The sequence below is a fragment of the Bufo gargarizans genome, chromosome 5 (assembly GCF_014858855.1).
Source record: "Bufo gargarizans isolate SCDJY-AF-19 chromosome 5, ASM1485885v1, whole genome shotgun sequence".
Taxonomy (NCBI): Eukaryota; Metazoa; Chordata; class Amphibia; order Anura; family Bufonidae; genus Bufo; species Bufo gargarizans.
This window is the reverse complement of record NC_058084.1, coordinates 464,086,725-464,106,304: the sequence shown is the minus strand read 5'-3', so window position 1 is coordinate 464,106,304 and position 19,580 is coordinate 464,086,725. Positions and strand designations below refer to the sequence as shown.

At 44.4% G+C, this 19,580-nt stretch overlaps 1 protein-coding gene across 2 annotated transcripts; it reads left to right on the top strand.

Annotated features, from left to right (window-relative positions):
- Positions 1-242: 242 nt before the first annotated feature.
- LOC122939649 (gastrula zinc finger protein XlCGF26.1-like) lies at positions 243-15,512 on the top strand. 2 transcript variants are annotated; one of them, XM_044295778.1, is made up of 6 exons: positions 243-376; positions 9,486-9,611; positions 9,704-9,835; positions 9,962-10,082; positions 12,483-13,268; positions 14,532-15,512. In XM_044295778.1, exons 2-6 carry the CDS (start codon positions 9,534-9,536, stop codon positions 15,320-15,322), a joined length of 1,908 nt encoding a protein of 635 aa, XP_044151713.1. In that variant the 5' UTR covers positions 243-376; positions 9,486-9,533; the 3' UTR covers positions 15,323-15,512. The 2 variants fall into 2 exon arrangements, with proteins under 2 accessions (XP_044151713.1, XP_044151714.1); XM_044295779.1 differs by lacking the exon at positions 243-376 and adding an exon at positions 4,509-4,565.
- The last annotated feature ends 4,068 nt before the right edge of the window (positions 15,513-19,580 follow it).

Below are 19,580 nucleotides of genomic sequence, written 5' to 3'. Positions count from 1 at the left end.
GAGAGCCCCCACATGATGTGCAGCTGGTAGGGAGGTATCATGCACATAGTAACATTTATCAACTCTGCTAATTGTACTTTCACAGACCATCCACTTGGGGCCGCTCTCAAGCTACTACAGCAGCTTCACTCCTCTGCCAGAGTGACTGATCACATGGTTGTGACGTCATCAAAGCCGCTTTCGCTTTTCTCTCCCTCGGATCATGTGACTGATCACATGATCGTGATGTCATGGCAGGTCCTGGAAGTGGAAGGTCCTCAAGCTTTTATTATTATGTAGCATCGCCTGGGTGACTGTTGTAATGACCCGACTACATAGGAGAAGGCGACCTCACCCTGCTGCTGCCGGACATGTGACTCCCCCAAAAGACGCTTAGGTAACGCACTGCTATCAGTGAAGGGATGTGTACTGTTACTGAATGACAATTCCCAGTATGGCTATGAGATTACATAATGGGGGAGATATAGCAAACTGGTGTAAAGTAGAACTGGCTTAGTTGCCCATAGCAACCAATCAGATTCCGCCTTTTATTTTCCAAAGGAGCTCTGAAAAATGCAAGGTGGAATCTGATTGGTTGCTATGGGAAACTCAGCCAGTTCTACTTTCCACCTGGTTTGATCACTCTCCCCCTATGTGTATACTGGGGAACGGCTTAGATAGCAGTTCCATAATATACAGATATCACCATTATTTATTGTTAGAGCTAATTCATAGTTTTTGCATGTTCACGTGGCAGTTTACCTTTTGCTACCATGATAAGAAAGGACACGTCTTTTCTGGGAGCATTATCCGCACGGACGCCGCCGGAACCCGCGTCGTGTGTCCACTCGCAGTTTAGCACTAGTCAGCGGAGCTACGCCAAGAGCAGATCCACCGCAGTCAGACTGAGAATGGGTTCTGACGCGGAAAAGGCAAAAATCTGCAGTGTGAACTAGTCCTTACAACCCGGGCAAGCGCATGTTAAGCGGTTGCTTGTATAGCAATTCCCATACATAATGTTATCATCAGAATTACAGGTTGAACATGTGTGTTGGGCAATCGCATAGATAACAATTCCATATGTCCTGTTATTGTAAACACTCCCTTTACATTTACTGTAGCGGGGGAGGGGGCGAGAGATTTAATTTCCCAAATTTTCCGCTGCTGCGTCGTTAGAATTGTCTCATGAACAATCATCCCGTATTATAGACTGGTATTTTCTCTGTATGGCGCCTCCATTCTGTATTATCCCCTAGAAGTACTGCTCAACCTGTTTTTGGTTGACGCCGTGGGTCACAGTATACGCCATAAATGTCTGGTAGGCGCTGGTCCCTCCCCGGGGACAGGGGTTTCCTGAGCCCCTGTCCACCTGGTGAGGAAGCAGCTGCATCCAGAGCATGAAAAGAGAGGTGGTCACACAAGCAATTCCCTGAAGTGGAGAGAGCCAAGCATAGTCACATCATCTGCGGAACCCCATAGAAACATAGAATGTGTCGGCAGATAAGAACCATTTGGCCCATCTAGTCTGCCCAATATACTGAATACTATGGATAGCTCCTGGCCCTATCTTATATGAAGGATGGCCTAATGCCTATCCCATGCATGCTTAATCTCCTTCACTGTATTTGCAGCTACCACTTCTGCAGGAAGGCTATTCCATGCATCCACTACTCTCTCAGTAAAGTAATACTTCCTGATATTACTTTTAGACCTTTGGCCCTCTAATTTAAAACTATGTCCTCTTGTAGCAGTTTTTCCTTTTGAATATTCTCTCCTCTTTTACCTTGTTGATTCCCTTTATGTATTTAGCAGTTTCTATCATATCCCCTCTGTCTCGTCTTTCTTCCAAGCTATACATGTTAAGGTCCTTTAATCTTTCCTGGTAAGTTTTATCCTGCAATCCATGTACCAGTTTAGTAGCTCTTCTCTGAACTCTCTTCAAAGTATCAATATCCTTCTGGAGATATGGTCTCGAGTACTGAGCACAATACTCCAAATGAGGTCTCACTAGTGCTCTGTAGAGCGGCATGAGCACCTCCCTCTGTCTACTGGTAATGCCTCTCCCTATACACCCAAGCATTCTGCTAGCATTTCCTGCTGCTCTATGACATGGTCTGCCTACCTTTAAGTCTTCTGAAATAATGATCCCTAAATCCCTTTCCTCAGATACTGAGGTTAGGACTGTATCACTGATTTTATATTCTGCTCTTGGGTTTTTACGTCCCAGGTGCATTATCTTGCACTTATCAACATTAAATTTTAGTTGCCAGATTTTTGACCATTCCTCTAGTTTTCCTAAATCCTTTTCCATTTGGTGTATCCCTCCAGGAACATCAACCCTGTTACAAATCTTTGTGTCATCAGCAAAAAGACACACCTTACCATCGAGGCCTTCTGCAATTTTGCTGATAAAGATATTATACAATATGGGTCCCAGAACAGATCCCTGAGGTACCCCACTGGTAACAAGACCTTGGTCTGAATATACTCCATTGACTACAACCCTCTGTTGCCTGTCCCTCAGCCACTGCCTAATCCATTCAACAATATGGGAGTCCAAGCCCAAAGACTGCACTTTATTGATTAGCCTTCTATGTGGGACCAGGGGCGGACATGTCGCCGATGCAGCCGGTTCAGCTGCACAGGGGTCCGGCGTGTGAGGGGGCCCATTCATACTAGTAAGCGCATCCAAAAGCGCTCACTAGTATGCAAGAGATCGGCGCTTGCTTACTTACCCCTCCGGCGCTGGTCTCCTCCAGCCTGACTGCGTACAGCGCGCACTATGACCTGACGCTGTACGCAGTCAGGTCACGTGTGCAGCGCCGGCTGTTGGAGACAGGACAGGGAGAGCAGGAGAGGTAAGTTTTAATTATTTTTTAATTTAGTCTGATCTGAGGTCTGATATCATGGGGCCCCGGGGTCTGTCACATCATGGGGGCCTGAAATAAGCATATGGGGGTGCCTGACTCTGGGGGTCCGACTCCTGACTGAGCAAGGCGGGGGGAGCCTGAATGAGCATATGATGGGGGGGCTGAGCAACTGACATATTGGGGGCTGAATAAACAAATAACTGATATTGGGGGCGGCTGAGCAACTGACATATGGGGGGGCGGAATAAATAAATAACTGATATTGGGGGGGCTGAGCAACTGGCATATGGGGGGGGGGGCTGAATAAATAAACAACTGATATTGGGGGGGGTTCCTCCTGAGTAAATGATATGGGGGGGATCCTGGGCAACTGGCATATGGGGGGGTCTGAGCAACTGATATGGGGCGTGAATGAGATCTGATGGGGGGGGGGCCTATCTGAGCTAGTGACATATGGGGGGGGGGCTGCCTATTTTATATACTATAATATGCAAAATAACAGTTTTATATACTGGCAGACATGGGGAGCACTATGCAGGGGGAGGAGCACTATGGGGGCCCTATCTTATATACTGGAACACATGGGGGAACTACAGAGAGGGAGGAGCACTATGTGGACCCTATCTTATATACTAGCACACATGGGGGGCACTATGGAGAAGGGGGAGCACTATGGGGGCATCTACTGGGGACCCTATCTTATATACTGGCACACATGGGGGGCACTATGGAGAAGGGGGAGCACTATGGGGGCATCTACTGGGGACCCTATCTTATATACTGGCACGCATGGGGGGCACTATGGAGAAGGGGGAGAGGAGCACTATTGGGGTCATTATATAGGGGAATTATACTGGGACACATTATGGGGGCATTTTATTCTGGCACATTGTCAGGCACCATGGGGATAAGGGGAGCCGCACTATTGGGGCACGATACAGGAGTATTTTATACTGGCGCAAATTATAGGGCACTATGAGGACCTTGTCTCAACTGGGGGCACTAAAAGGTTTTTTGGGCACACAGTAAGGGGCATTGGCACACATTATGAGGGTACTATGGGGACATTGGCTCTACAGGGGGCACTAAGAGGAGGTATTTTTTTATACTGCCACACAATAGGGCACTTTTATTTTTACTGTAACGCATTATAAAGAGAATTATTACTACCGAGGGGCATTATGGTGGGATTTATTACAGTTGAGGGACTATGAGGAACATGACTACTAGTATGAGCACTATGGGAGTATTATTACTTCTGGGACACAGTGGGGAAATTATTACTGTAGGGGCACTAATATTACTATGTGCTGTCTGGTAGATAATTATTTCTATTGGTGGGACTATGGGAGCAGTATTACTGTGGTCGGCACCCTGGCACGATATCAGCTTAGCACAATTATTTTTGGGGAACATTATGTTTACACTGTTTCCTGGGCACAGTTATTTTTTAGGACACTGTGTGCCAATAATTATTGAAAGGGAACTATCTGTGTGTAACCTGTATAGGGAGCACAGCGGGCACAGTATTGGGGTGGCAGGATGGGGTGTTCAGAAGGTGGGAGGATGATGGAAAAGCAGGAAACTAAGATGTCTGTCTTTTAAACTCTGCAGAGAGAAGAGACGGCTGAAAAATCATCATGGCGGTCTGGTCTGAAAGGAGAAGATGAGGACAGAGAACATCTACATTAAAGGAGACGTCACTGGATGGAAGAGGTATGTGAACCTGAATTAGGCTACTTTCACATCTGCGTTAGTGATTCTGGCAGTCTGTTCCAGCAGAGAACAGTCTGCTGGAATTCACTGGATCCGGCACTGCTGGATGCAGACAGAATGCCTGCCGGCCCCATTGACTATAATGGGGTACGGCAGAGATCCGCCCACAATCTGGCAAAAATGCAGAGAATCAGCGGGACCGCATGCTGAAGTTTGTGTCCGGCCGATTCCTTGCATTTTAAGCCGGAGCAGGTGGCCGGAGCGTAGTGTCGCAGGTGTGAAAGTAGCCTTACTCTGTATGTTTTGGATTGCTCTAAGTAATGTTAGGACGGAATAGGTTAGGTTGACAATTTGGCTTGGGGGGGGGAGGGGGGGAGGGGCAGGCAGATTCTTTGCACAGGGGCCCTCCGCTGTCTGTGTCTGCCCCTGTGTGGGACAGTATCAAAGTCTAGATAAGCGTTGTCTACTGCACCTCCGCCATCTATTATTTTAGTCATCAATTATTAATCAAAAAAATCAATAAGATTAGTTTGACATGATCTCCCTGAAGTAAACCCATGCTGTTTTTCATCTTTCAATCCATGGGATTTTAGATGTTCCACAATCCTCTCCTTAAGTATGGTTTCCATTAATTTCCCCACTATTGATGTCAGGCTTACTGGCCTATAGTTGCCCGATTCCTCCCTACTACCTTTTTTGTGAATGGGCACAACATTTGCTAATTTCCAATCTTCTGGGACGACTCCTGTTGCCAGTGATTGGTTAAATAAATCTGTTAATGGTTTTGCTAGTTCACCGCTGAGCTCTTTTAATAGCTTTGGGTGTATCCCATCAGGCCCCTGTGACTTATTTGTATTAATTTTAGACAGCTGACTTAGAACCTCTTCCTCTGTAAAGACACATGCATCAAAGGATTCATTAGTCTTCTTTCCTAACTGAGGTCCTTTTTCTTCATTTTTCTTTGTAAAAACTGAACAGAAGTATTCATTAAGGCAGTCGGCTAGTTCTTTATCTTCTTCCATATACCTTCCTTCTTTTGTTTTTAATTTGGTAATTCCTTGTTTTAGTTTCCTTTTTTCATTTATGTATCTGAAGAATGTCTTATCGCCTTTTTTCCCTGACTGAGCTAATTTCTCTTCTGCCTGTGCTTTAGAAGCTCTTATAACTTGCTCGGCCTCTCTCTGCCTAATCTTATAAATTTCCCTGTCATCCTCGTTTTTTTTTTTTTTTTTTATAATTACTAAATGCTATCTTTTTGTTTTTAATGATTTTGGCCACTTCTGGTGAGTACCACAGTGGTCTCTTCCTTTTTTTGCTTTTACTTTACTGACAAGCCTAATGCAATAATCTGTTGCCTTCAATAGTGCCACTTTTAAGTAGTCCCATTTCTCCTGGACTCCATTGAAACTGTCCCAATCTGATAGGGATTCGTATACCTCTAATCTAATTTTAGAAAAGTCAGTTTTAAAAAAAATCTAAAACTTTAGTTTTTGTGTGGTGTGACTTATAGTAAACCACACTGACTGCTGATCACTAGATCCCAAGCTTTCCCGTACAGTAATATCAGATACCAAATTCCCATTTGTGAATACTAAATCTAAAATGGCCTCCTTCCGGGTTGGCTCCTCCACTACTTGCTGTAGAGATAATCCCAGTAGGGAATTTAGAATATCTGTACTCCTGGCAGAACTAGCTATTTTGGTTTTCCAGTTTACATCAGGAAGATTAAAGTCGCTCATAATGATAACTTCCCCTTTCAATGTAATTTTAGCTATTTCCTCAACTAGTAGATCATCTAATTCTTTGACTTGGCCAGGTGGTCTATATATAACATCTACACGAGTTACCTTATGATCATCAAGCTGCAATGTAACCCAAACTGATTCTAAATTGGTCTCGCTAACTTGTATTAAATTAGATTTTATGCTATCTTTCACATACAGGGCCACCCCTCCCCCTTTCTTGCCTTCTCTGTCTTTCCTATATAGAGAGAACCCTGGCATTGTTATATCCCAGTCATTACTCCCATTGAACCATGTCTCAGTAACAGCCACTAAATCTATATTCTCAGATGCCATTATAGACTCAAGTTCATTGATCTTTTTCCCTAAACTGCGAGCATTTGTAGACAAGACTCTGAGCTTGTCATTTCTTAACCTATGTGCTACTGGCATCTTCTGGCATTGTTCCGAGGGGGGGGGGGGCAGTCGGACTGCTGGATTATCACTCTTTTTAAATGCTTCTTAGCAAATACTTTGAACTGTTCACTGAGGACATTCGTTCCCTTGAGAGAAAGATGCAAACCATATTTCTTGTACAGTTCTTTTCCATTCCAACGAGAGCTAACATGAGACACAAAGTCAAACCCTTGGTTCAGACACCATTCACCAAGCCATACATTGAAATCCTTAATGCACATCTTCCTGTCATGCTGAAGGTTATGCACAGGCAAAACTGCAGAGAATGAAACAGTCGATGCAACCTCCCATATATCATTACCAAGTGTGTGAAAAGCTTCCTTCACCTTTGAAACCTCATTGCAAGCCAGATCATTTGTCCCAAGATGGACAATAACATCCACCTCCCTTTCCTGCTTTGCTTGCCTAACTATATTAAGGATACGTCGTCTATCCCTGCTAGCGGTAGCACCAGGGAGACATCTCACAAAACCATTTTCCTCAAACTTCACACCTCTTATGATAGAATCCCCCACCAACAGCTGCTTACTATCAGTCATCACCTTCTCCTTTTTGTCTTTGGCCGCAGTCTTGCATACTTTAGGCATAGGAGATGATTGTTCCTCACCCACTGTGCCTGAGCCATCCTCCATGTTGCTCTTGCGCTCTGAAAGTGCTGCAAATGAATTATGGAGAGCCACTGACTGTGGGACATGTCTTCTATCCACAACTCTCAGTCTACTAGAACCTGCAGTAACCCATCTTTCATTTCTAGGGGGCCTCTGTGGCAGTGGCATTGCAACATTCCCAGATCGAGTTTGTTTACCAGTTAATTTACAAATCTCAGATTTAAAAAATGCAATTTCCTGCTGCATTACGGAGAGCTGTCTACAGATCAGACAGCATCCAAACCTCCGAAGAGTGGAACCTGAAATAAAAGCACAACAATTCCTGCACAGAACCAGGTCTGCCATTTTAAAGAGGGGAAAGTTTTTAAACAAACAAATCTTACTTTTTTAGATTGTATCCACCTCCAGATTACCTCCTGAGTATCTCCTGAATATCTCAGATGCACTTAGTAATGCTGCACTTTGAGAATGATGCAAGCTATAATTAGGCAAGCTAATACTATGTTGCTATATATACACACACTCCCACATTGTCTATATAAATATGGGCCCCTGCGGGGAGACTTACTATCAGACATTTATGATGTAGAACAGGGATGCTCAACCCGCGGCCCTCCAGCTGTTGTAAAACTACAACTCCCATCATGTCCTGCTGTAGGCTGCCCAGGCATGCTGGGAGTTATAGTTTTGCAACATCTGGAGGGCAGCACGTTGGGCATCCCTGACGTAGAACATGTAAGGCTACTTTCACACTGGCGCTTGTGAGATCCGTTTCAGGGCTCTCAAGCGGCCCAAAACGGATCAGTTTAGCCCCAATGCATTCTGAATGGATAAGGATCCGTTCAGAATGCATCAGTTTGCCTCCGTTCAGCCTCCATTCTACTCTGGAGGCGGACACCAAAACGCTGCTTGCAGCATTTTGATGTCCGCCTGACAATGCGGAGCCAAACGGATCCATTCTGACTTACAATGTAAGTCAATGGGGACAGATCCGTTTTCACTGACACAATATGGTGCAATTGAAAACGAATCCGCCTCCCATTTGATTTCAGTGTAAGTCAAAAAGGATCCGTTTGCATTATCATGAACAAAAATAATAATTATTTTTTTGTTCATGGTAATGCAAACGGATCCATTCTGAACGGATACAAGCGTTTGCATTATAGGTGCGGATCCGTCTGTGCAGATACCAGATGGATCCGCACCTAACGCAGGTGAGAAAGTAGCCTTAAGGCTATGGACACCTTCGGGGGGCAATTTTTCTGATTGCATTTTACTCACTTTGGGCCAAAAAAAATTTTTTCAGCTGGTCAGTCATTTTTGAGATACAAGGGTTACATTTTAGTCTGTTTGCAGGCTGTCACTTTCTGTTTACTCTGAATCTTATCATCTAACACAAGGTATACTCATTATCTCTAGTCTCCTGACCTCATAAACACTTATTGAAACCGTAGTCTTATCAATTTGATAAGAGTTGAGCTACTATTGAGGGTTTATGCAGTCAGGAGATCAGAGATGAGAGCTACACATGAGCCCTCAGATGATGGGATTCAGAGTAAATGACGGAGACAGCCTGCAAATAGACTAAAATGTAACCCCTGTATATCAAAAATGACTGAAAATGTTTAATAAAGACCAATTGAAAAATGTTTTTTAGCTCAAAATGAGTAAAATGGTATCTAAAAAAATGCACCGAAGGTGTCCATAGCCTTTAAAGCACCTTTGCTTCATGAGTATCAGATGTTTTCTAAAGCACTAATCATGAGCATCCATTTAAAGGGGGTAGATTATAAATGTATGATCACTGGAAGTCCGACCACCAGGGACCCCCATTGATCACGAGAACGGGGGTCCCCTGTTTGAATAGAACATTGATGTGTCTGTGGGACCACTGCTGCATTCCTTGTCTATGGGACCGAAGGAGATATCTGAGCAGTCCTTAGGTATCTCCATCAGTCCCTTAGACCGTGAATGGAGCGGTTTACAACTGTTTCCTGGAGGTCCCAGCAGCAGAATTATTTATGATCAATTTCTCTTCGGTAGCCCTTTTAAAGAGATACATTTCTTTTATGTGAGAGTTTACCTCCATTATAACAGACAATTTCCAATTACAGAGTTCACCATCACTTCCACCCTCGAACACTTACATCTGAGAATTTGGGATGGACATGGCCAGCAGTCACCTGTGCCAGGAGGTCCTGAAACTAACCCTGGAGATCATCTACCTCCTGACTGGAGAGGTGAGGGATTCTGAGAAGGTGACAGTGAAGCCATCACTATCTCATACACCCATATTGTATTGCTTCTATATCGCTCTGCTCTCCATACACAGGGCTACACCATAGTGAAGAAGGCAGAAGAAGCCATCACCATCCCTCCGCTGACCTCAGTGATACAAAAGGAGAATTATGATAAAAAGATTCTACAACTCACCAACCAAATCACTCAGCTGATCTCTGGAGAGGTAGAACGAGCAGGAAGAGATTGTCCTATAACTTCTGAGAATTTTCCACCTGTTGTGGCAGATATACCCCAAGTGATCTCCGCGTTACCATTTTTGATTTATTACTTTATCTTTGTGTTTCTCCAGGTTCCTCTACGATGTGAGGATGTAACGGTTTATTTCTCCATGGAGGAGTGGGACTATGTAGAAGAACACAAGAGTGTGTACAAGGACATCCTGATAGATGGGGACCAGCTCTCACCATTGGGTAATGTTGTGTTCCGGTTATGCTCCACACTTGCAATAAATGGGAATTTCTTAAACCTATTCTCTATGTTGATCACTGAGGTTTTGAAATCTGACACTATTTGTTCCAATACTTGAGATACCTCAAAGTGGCCCATACACACACTAATGCTCATTTTGTAGGTAGACATTAGTGTTGTATATGATGTACCCTGATCTGCCCAGTTGTGTAGGGTTTCACAGGATTCATATGTCCTTTTATTTCTTGGTGGACAATATAAAAATTTACGGGGTTGTCCAGTTTTTTTTTTATTTGCTTCCCAGCCTGGAATACCTGTGGAGAAATTCATACTCACCTGCTCCCTGCTCCTGGGTTCCTGGCTCTCTTTGATGGTTTTCTGGTTACCATCTGTCAACTTCCACATGGACGGGGTCAAATCCATCACTGGAGCCAATGACTGAATTCAGCGGTGACATATCCCCAAGTGGCACGTCACTGCTGGAGTACTTGGGGAAATGTCACTGCTAAGGCCATTCATTGGCTTCAGCTGCACATGTAGCGACTGGTGTTTTACTGTGAATTCTGAGATCTGGGAATAAAATAGGCTTGACAAGGCTTCAGTGAATAAAAGGTTAACTAAACTATAATAAAATACACAACCAATGTATGTAAAGAATAACATACAGAGTAAAGTAAGTAACAGTCACATAGGCTGTAAACAAGCGAGCTGCCCACCGACCAGTTCCCAACATGGCATCTTAACAACGCCCATTTAATACAAAGAGCGGTGGTAATCACAGGACACATATTACCCTCATGATGTCCTCAATGGAGTTGAGCTCTTTGTTATATACATAGAAGTTTTATTCTTTCTAATTCCTGGTCCTTCCTAAAGGTCTTCAGTGTGCAGTACAGAGAATGTACAGTTACCTCAGTCCTTAGGAATGTGTTCTGGTACCAGTTCTGATAGCTGTAGACCAGTAGGGGCCTATATGTTCTCTAACTCACTACATTAAAAGTGTAGGAAATAATTAAAGGGAAAGAACTACTAAAAATCAACCTAGCCACACAGCCAGAGAGGAGCAGTGAATGAATTTCTCCACAGGTATTCCAGGCTGGTGTACAAATCAAAACTTTACATTCCCTTTAATGTACAGGGTGGGCCATTTATATGGATACACCTTAATAAAATGGGAATGGTTGGTGATATTAACTTCCTGTTTGTGGCACATTAGTGAGGGGGGAAACTTTTCAAGATGGGTGGTGACCATGGCGGCCATTTTGAAGTTGGCCATTTTGAATCCAACTTTTGTTTTTTCAATGGGAAGAGGGTCATGTGACACATCGAACTTATTGGGAATTTCACAAGAAAAACAATGGTGTGCTTGGTTTTAACGTAACTTTATTCTTTCATGAGTTATTTACAAGTTTCTGACCACTTATAAAATGTGTTCAATGTCCTGCCCATTGTGTTGGATTGTCAATACAACCCTCTTCTCCCACTCTTCACACACTGATAGCAACACCGCAGGAGAAATGCAAGCACAGGCTTCCGGTATCCGTAGTTTCAGGTGCTGCACATCTCGTATCTTCACAGCATATGCAGCACCTGAAACTACGGATACTGGAAGCCTGTGCTAGCATTTCTCCTGCGAGGACACTTCTTACCTACCATCAAGGTCTGAAAGTGGGCTTAGCAGCATAGGGAGAGAAGTCAGGGATGTGCTAGGAGGTGACCTGTCCCCAGCATCTAGCCTAGACACCTGTGTATTTGGTTGTTTGTGTATCTGAGTTCCTGTCTGCCGTGACAGTAACTCCCCTGCCCTAACCCCGCCTCTATGCAGTCTAATTGACACCCGGCTCAGTCGCCGGGACCACGCTTGTACAGGCGACGCATGCGCCGTCGGCCTCAGTAGCAGCGTGATCCCGTCTATCGCGCGGACTCAAGCGCGATCCTGTAACTGAATTAGACGGGATCGCGCTGCTACTGAGGCCGACGGCGCATGCGCCGCCTGTACAAGCGCGGTCCCGGCGACTGAGCCGGGTGTCAATTAGACTGCATAGAGGCGGGGTTAGGGCAGGGGAGTTACAGCCTGGAGTGAGGGAAGGGCTACCCCCTTGACTTCTATCGTGACTTGTGGAGCTGGAGAAGAGTACTTTATAAGGCGATTTTTTTTCATGCATATACATGGCAGAAAAGCGGGACAAGACTGTATGATTACACAATGAGGATGATCTATAAGGTACTTTTGATAGTTTATTAAGTGAAATGCAGGTGAAAGGTTTGCTTTAAGGTGTATCCATATAAATGGCCCACCCTGTAGAACATTTTTATATAATAAAAAGATTATCTTTTCTAACATTTGGAAGATTTTGCCAAAATTTTTGAATAGTTCAAATCTTTTTTTTTTTCCACTTTAGGTGAACTTTGCAGCAAAAACTACATAGAAGATTATGCAATTGTATCTTCTGACTATACGTGGGAAGGTGAAGAAACAGTACAAGAATTTAAAGAAGAAAACCTCAATATCCCACTTTCCACCACCGCGGCAGAGTCCTTAGATTCTCATGAACACTTCAGACCTTCTCTTGATACATCAGACAGTGATGGACTGTTCACACCTCCCGAGCCTAATGAATGCATCATCCAGAACCCAACAGTTATATCCCAGGAAGCGCTTTTTACCTTGAATAAGAACTTTCCCTGTCCAGAATGTGAGAAATGTTTTAAACACAAAAATAGTCTTTCGATACACATTAAAACCCACACGGGGGAAAGGTCATTGTCTTGTTCTGAATGTGGGAAAAGCTTCATCCACAGGCGGAGTCTCCTGGATCACCGAAGAATCCACACTGGGGAGAAGCCGTTTCCATGTTCAGAGTGTGGAAAGTGCTTTAGACATAAAGTCGGTCTTCTAAGCCACCAGAGAACTCACACGGGGGAGAAGCCATATGGGTGTTCAGAGTGCGGGAAATTTTTTGCAGGGAAAACGGCTCGTAATCGTCATCAGCGAGCGCATACTGGAGAGAAGCCATTTTTGTGTTTTGATTGCGGAGCAAGTTACACGCGAAAAGAGTATCTGACTGAGCATCAGAAAATTCATTCCGGTGAAAGACCATTTTCATGTTCTTATTGTGAGAAGAGTTTCACCCATAAATTCACTCTTACCCAACATGAGTGCATTTGTCCTGCAAAGAAATCCTCCCGTAAGTAAAAAAAATAAAATATATATACACAGTGGTCCCTCAAGTTACAATATTAATTTGTTCCAGGACGACCATTGTATGTTGAAACCATTGTAACTTAAGTAATCGGTTCCAAAGCCCGAAGATGTCATCCAAGATAAGAGAAATTAAGATTTAAGAAAAATAAGCAGATAACTAAGACAGATAAAACAAGTCCTTAAATATAACAGTCTGGAATAGCTGCTAACCAGCAAGTAATTCAGCTATTTTACCAGAAAAGTGGCCTGGATTGGTTAGATCTGAGTCTGAGACATTGAACGTTTAGTCTAGTTTCACCTTACGATGGGTCAGAAAAGACCATTGTATGTTGAAAATATTGTATCTTGAGGGATCACTGTGTGTGTGTGTATATATATATATTTGGGTGAACATCTGTGTGGAAGACTTTTTTCCTCTTGTTTATAGATTCAGGAGAAATGTATAACCAGTGTAAATGTACAGACAGCTAAAGCCATGTTTCTTGATACACTGGGACAACATTACAAAAGAAAATCCATAAACACATTTCTACATCGCACATTTCCAGATAGACTGTCTTGTATCATATGTTTTAAAGGGCATCTGTCAGCAGATTTGTACCTATGACCTTTTGCATGTGAGCTTGGCAGCTGAAGGCGTCTGTGTTGGTCCCATGTTCCTATGTGCCCGCATTGCTGAGAAAGATGAAGTTTTAATATATGCAAATGAGCCTCTAGGAGCAACGGAGGCGTTGGCATTACACCTAGAGGCTCTGCTCTCTCTGCAACTGCTGTGCCTTCTGCACTTCTAAAACGTCATCACTGCCTGACCCTGTCATTTAAAGTGCAAGGGGTGCCGCAGTTGCAGAGAGAGCAGAGCCTCTAGGTGTAAAGGCAACTCCCCCATTGCTCTTAGAGGCTCATTTGCATATATTTAAACATCACTTTTCCACATGGGACCAACACAGATGTCTTCAGCTGCCGAGTGCACATGTAACAGGTCAGCCAGTGTCATAGGTACAAAACTGCTGACAGATGCTCTCTAAGTTCAAAGGCTTTCAGCATGAGAAAAACATGGCTGCTTTCTTCCAGAAATGAGGCCACACCGCTCCGTGGGTTGTGTCTCAAACTGTGGACAAGGGGGGCAGTGTCTTTGAAAGAAAGCCGCCATATTTTTTCTAATCCTACTCAACCCCTTTAAGAAGTAAAGGGGTTGATGTGTTTTGTAGAATTGAACATCACTATATGTTTCTTTTATTTCTATCAGAACAAGACAAGAAAACTACAGAGAATCGTGAAATTGTGTCTCCTGAACTTTTAAATGACAATAAAGCAATCGCACAGGAATTTAAAGAAGAAATCCCCAGTATCCCCCTACTCTACGCAGCTACATTTACTTCCGATTTGTACTGGAGGTCTCCATCGGATATTATTGACCACATCCCTCATAGTGCTGAATTGCTGGTGCACCCTAAATCCGATGAATGTGTCCTCCCGACTCCAACCTTTATCTCTGAGAACACGGTTCACACTGTTAAAAAGGCCTTTCCATGTCCTGAATGCCAAAAATGCTTCAAACTGAAGAAAAGCCTTTCTATACATATGAAAACCCACACCGGGGAGAGACCGCTCGTGTGCTCCGAATGTGGCAAGAGCTTCATCCATAAGCGGAGTCTCCTGGATCACCGAAGGATTCACACCGGGGAGAAGCCGTTTCCTTGTTCCGAGTGTGGAAAATGCTTCAGACACAAAGTTGGTCTTCTAAGCCACCGGAGAACCCACACCGGGGAGAAGCCGTATGGGTGCTCGGAGTGTGGGAAACATTTTGCCGGGAAAACGTCTCTTATTTGCCACCAGAGAACTCACACGGGAGAGAAGCCTTTTTCGTGTTCAGACTGTGGCGTGAATTTCTCGCGGAAAGAATACGTTAATGAGCATCAGAAAATTCATACTGGGGAAAAACCATTTTCCTGCTCCTACTGCGGGAATAGCTTCACTCATAAATCCTCTCTCCTTCACCATCAGTTTATTTGCCCGGCAAAGAATATCCTTCTATGACAGAAGATAGTTTTGTGATGGACTTTATGTATACAGTATTATTTGTATCTGAAACTGCGACAGAGGGTTTTACGCACTGCATGATATTAGTTAAAGGGGTTGTCCACTTTCTTGCTACTTGTGACCAATGTGTATGTATGATGACTATATCGCAATTACTCATATAGCCAATGTTGATATTCTGTGTCGTTTGCTATATTTCTTACGCCATGTCCCCTTGTTAGGTAAATCTTCTTGTGCCGTCAACACAAGGGTCCTGTCCATAAGGTGGCCGCTAATGGAAGGTCACGTGACCGGGCAAATCACCTCCATGGGATGTTTTCTCTCTTCAGACACACTGCACCGGCACTAAACTCCCACCATTTCAAGAGGAGCTGGCAGGTGCAGTGTATCTGAACAGAGGAGACATCACAAGGAGGTGATTTGCCTGATCACATGACCCTCCGTCAGCAGCCATTATGTGGACAGGACCTCTGTGTGGACAGCACAAAAGACTTGGCAAACAATGGGGCATACCTTATGAAATATAGAAAATGGCACAGAATTTCTACAAAGACCATAATACTAAGTGCCATGTAATCATCTTACAAGCACATTGGTCAACAGTAACTAAAATGTGGCCAACCCCTTTAAATGCATACTCTAGGCCAGGGATGGGCAAACTGCGGCTCTCCAGCTGTTGTAAAACTACAACTCCCAGTATGCCCAGTCTGCCTACAGCTATCAGCCTACATCAGGGCATGATGGGATTTGTAGTTTTACAACAGCTGGAGAGCCGCAGTTTGCACATCACTGCTCTAGGCCAAGGATGCCCAACCTGCGGCCCTCCAGCTGTTGCAAAACTACAATTCCCAGCATGCCCGGACAGCCTGCAGCTATCAGCCTACAGCAGGGCATGGTGGGAGTTGTAGTTTTACAACAGCTGGAGGGGCGCAGGTTGAGCATCCCTGCTCTAGGCAAAGCAAAGAAGAACTCAACGCCCAGAAGATCTACCTCACCGTCTACAGAGTCTGTCAGCTCCTAGGATAGATGGTCCTGCTCCACTCCCTTGTGTCCCAAGCACCTGACCAAACATTCATTAATTCCCCTTCCATGTTACAGCCATGTCCTTGCAGCCTTATCATTCATGTTCCTTAGTATCTGGTACAGGTCCTGCAGGTCTTGTTTTAGGTGTCCCCCCGGGTAGTGCTTCATTTACCCATCAGAGATAAGTCTTCCTTCTTAAAGAGGACCTCTCACCTCTCGTGCCATTAAATCTGTTATTCCTGCTAGAAGTTATGAATGAATTGCTAGCAGTTTGCAGTGGTCCAGATGGGTGTTACCAGTTTGAGTGCACTGGTTGCACTGATTGGATAGTGTCAGACTGTGCAGGGACACAACCCCAACTGGTAACGCCCATCTGGCCCTTCATTGCAAATTGCTAGTCATTGATTCATATCTTTTAGCAGGAAACGTAGATAAATGGCACAGCATAGAGTCATAAGAACAGATGATCCAGAATTGGTATTACATGGGGAATGCAAGTCGTTGTTAAAACAAGCATGTCAGGAGAGGGGAGAGGTGCTCTTTTATACATGTAATCTAAGACTAATTTCACATCTGGGCTCACTGATTCGGCAGTATGTTGCGGGAGAGGAACAGACTGTCGCCTTTGAACGGATACTGCCAGGTTTTAGCTGGACAAAAACTAGTGGCATGCAGCGGTATTTGCTCGTCATGCTGTAAACCGTCCGGATCCCATTATAGTCATTAGGGTCCTGCGATGAACTGCAGTATCAGGCTGTGGCGGATACGGTGAAATAAGGTAGTCTGTTCCTCCGCCATAACAGACGACCAGATCAGGTAGCGCAGATGTGAACGCACCTTAAGACGGACCATACATATTAAATGGCTGTTGGCCGTATGCCATTTTTTCCAACCACTACATATGTATTCTGCCAGGAGGAGTGTTCTCAATAGGGACAGTAGATTACGCCACTGCTAGACACCTTGGGTGGTAGCATAGATTTGTAGGAAAAAAGGATTGTACATACTGAAATTGAACAGCCCAGTCGTTCTCTTCATCGACATTGCCATCAGGATAGAGACATGAGATCGGTTTCTGGTCCTGTCACAATGGTCAGGTTCAGGAAACCTATGTCTGATATGTGTAACTATAGTAAGTGCTGAGATCCTGATACATCACATCGTGCGCAGGCTTCTCTGGGGTCACGTGTAAGTAGAAAAGTAATCTGGTCCTCCAAGAAACTGAACGAGAGAACAAGGGGACATGATCTGAAATTAGTTGGAGGGGAAGATCAGAAAAAAAATGTCAAAAAATATTATTTATGAAACAAAAAAGGAAGGAACACATCAAGCCAAACTAAGGATGCACTCCGAGAATTCAAACTTTATTGGGTCAATTTTAAAAACGCTAAAAACATTCTACAGCAGAAAAAAAAAAAACGGGTTACCCTGCTGTGGGGAAAGCCCCCACAAAACGCAGCAACAATCAAATCCTGTGCAAGGGAAAGCTCTTTTGTTGTTGCGTGCCTGGTGTCTGTTACGTGCCGGACAGCACCCATAGGACATTTTTTATTAGGTGGTGCCCGCCCCATCTTCATTTAAGCGGAAAATATTATTTTACTGAAAGAGTGGTAGATGCTTGGAACAGACTTCCAGCAGATGTGGTTGCTGCCTGGGATACACATATATCTATGTAACTTCTTATTTATTATTGGCAATGATGTGTCTATGTGCGTATCCTCTATCTTCATACCAATTTCCTGCCACACTACAAAAATTGACTGATGGCGACTTTCTATGAAATCAGCCCTAATATGTTTCTGTGATAGGGACATTAGATTGTAAGCCTTACCAGGTACAGGGACTGCTCTGAGCGATCTGTGTATACAGCACTGTGGAATATGTTGGTGCTACTTAAATGCTATTTTTATTCACTATTCATAGGTTGACCATTCTTATTATAAATGACCCAAAGTACATTCTTAACCACCTCCGGACCGCCTAACGCACATGTGCGTTCCGGAGGTGGCAGCGCTGCGCACAGTCACGCATATACGCGTCATCTCGCGAGACGCGAGATGACGCGAGTATGCGCCCGCGCGTGCGCAGTTCGCGCCGGCATTTAATCGAGAAGTATTTCGTCAGCAACCTGCCAGCCAATGATCGTGGCTGGCAGGTTGCTGATTTTTAAAAAATCCAATCAAAGTGCCAGATAGCAGATCATATTTGTAAATATGATCTGTTATATGGCTGCCTGCTCCTCTGCTGGTTCTTTTCGTCGGTTGGATCCAGCAGAGGAGCAGGCTACACAGTGAGTACACCAAACACTACACTATAGCCCCTGATCACCCCCCTGAACCCCAATTAACCCTTTGATCACCCCTTTGATCGCCCCTGTCAATCACAAGTGAAAATAAAAAAGTGATCAGTGCAAACTGTCACTTTTTTTTTTCACTGTTATTGACCGTTAGGTTTTAGGTATAGTTTAGGTCCCTTGGTTAGGTAGTTAGCGCCCAGCCCACCGCACCGCAGTCCGTTATTCGCTGATTAGCGTATCGCTAATCGGCATTTGTACTTTTATAGTATCTGGAAGTGATCAAAACTGATCACGGTCAGATCTATAATTGTATTAGTGTCACTTTAGTTCGCCCTCCACCCAAAACGCAGTGTTTGCCCGATCAGGCCTGATCGGTCACCCACACGTGCGTTCGCCCACACCCGCCCCACCGCAGTGACAAAAAAAAAATTTTTTTGTGATCACTGCACATTCACTTTACACGCACTGCGGCGATAAAAAAATCAGTTTTGATATTTTTTATCAACCGCAGCGGCCTCCGGTACTTTGCTAGCCTCCCCTTTGTAAGACAGGCTTGCTTTTTTTTTCTTGGGTAGTCTCAGGGAATACCCCTAAATTTAGTTGCCCACATGTCTAACAGGGGGTATTCCTCTGAAGAGGCCTACAGGCTTCTGACCCAGTCGGATAAGGAGTGGGAACCCTCATCTGATGAATCCAGCGGGTCAGAATACGAACCTGTAGAAAGCAGTGGCTCTCTGACCCAAAGTTCGGACGAGGAGGCTGAGGTCCCTGATACCACCAGGCGTACCCGGCCCCGTGTCGCTAGACCGCAGGTTGCGCAGGATCCGCTTCAAGAGCAGCAGAGTGGGGCTGGTGCTGTCGGATTACGTTGTGAGGCATACACCAATAGCCCAGCCCTCCCTGGACCTAGTACCAGCACTGCCGTACAACCTGGTG

Excerpts from the sequence above, each read along its gene's own strand:
- LOC122939649 (XM_044295778.1), top strand. The coding sequence starts at position 9,534 with ATGGACATGGCCAGCAGTCACCTGTGCCAGGAGGTCCTGAAACTAACC. Across the intron at positions 9,836-9,961 it reads CTCAGCTGATCTCTGGAGAG|GTTCCTCTACGATGTGAGGA; the intron begins GTAGAACGAGCA and ends GTGTTTCTCCAG. Across the intron at positions 13,269-14,531 it reads TCCTGCAAAGAAATCCTCCC|AACAAGACAAGAAAACTACA; the intron begins GTAAGTAAAAAA and ends TATTTCTATCAG.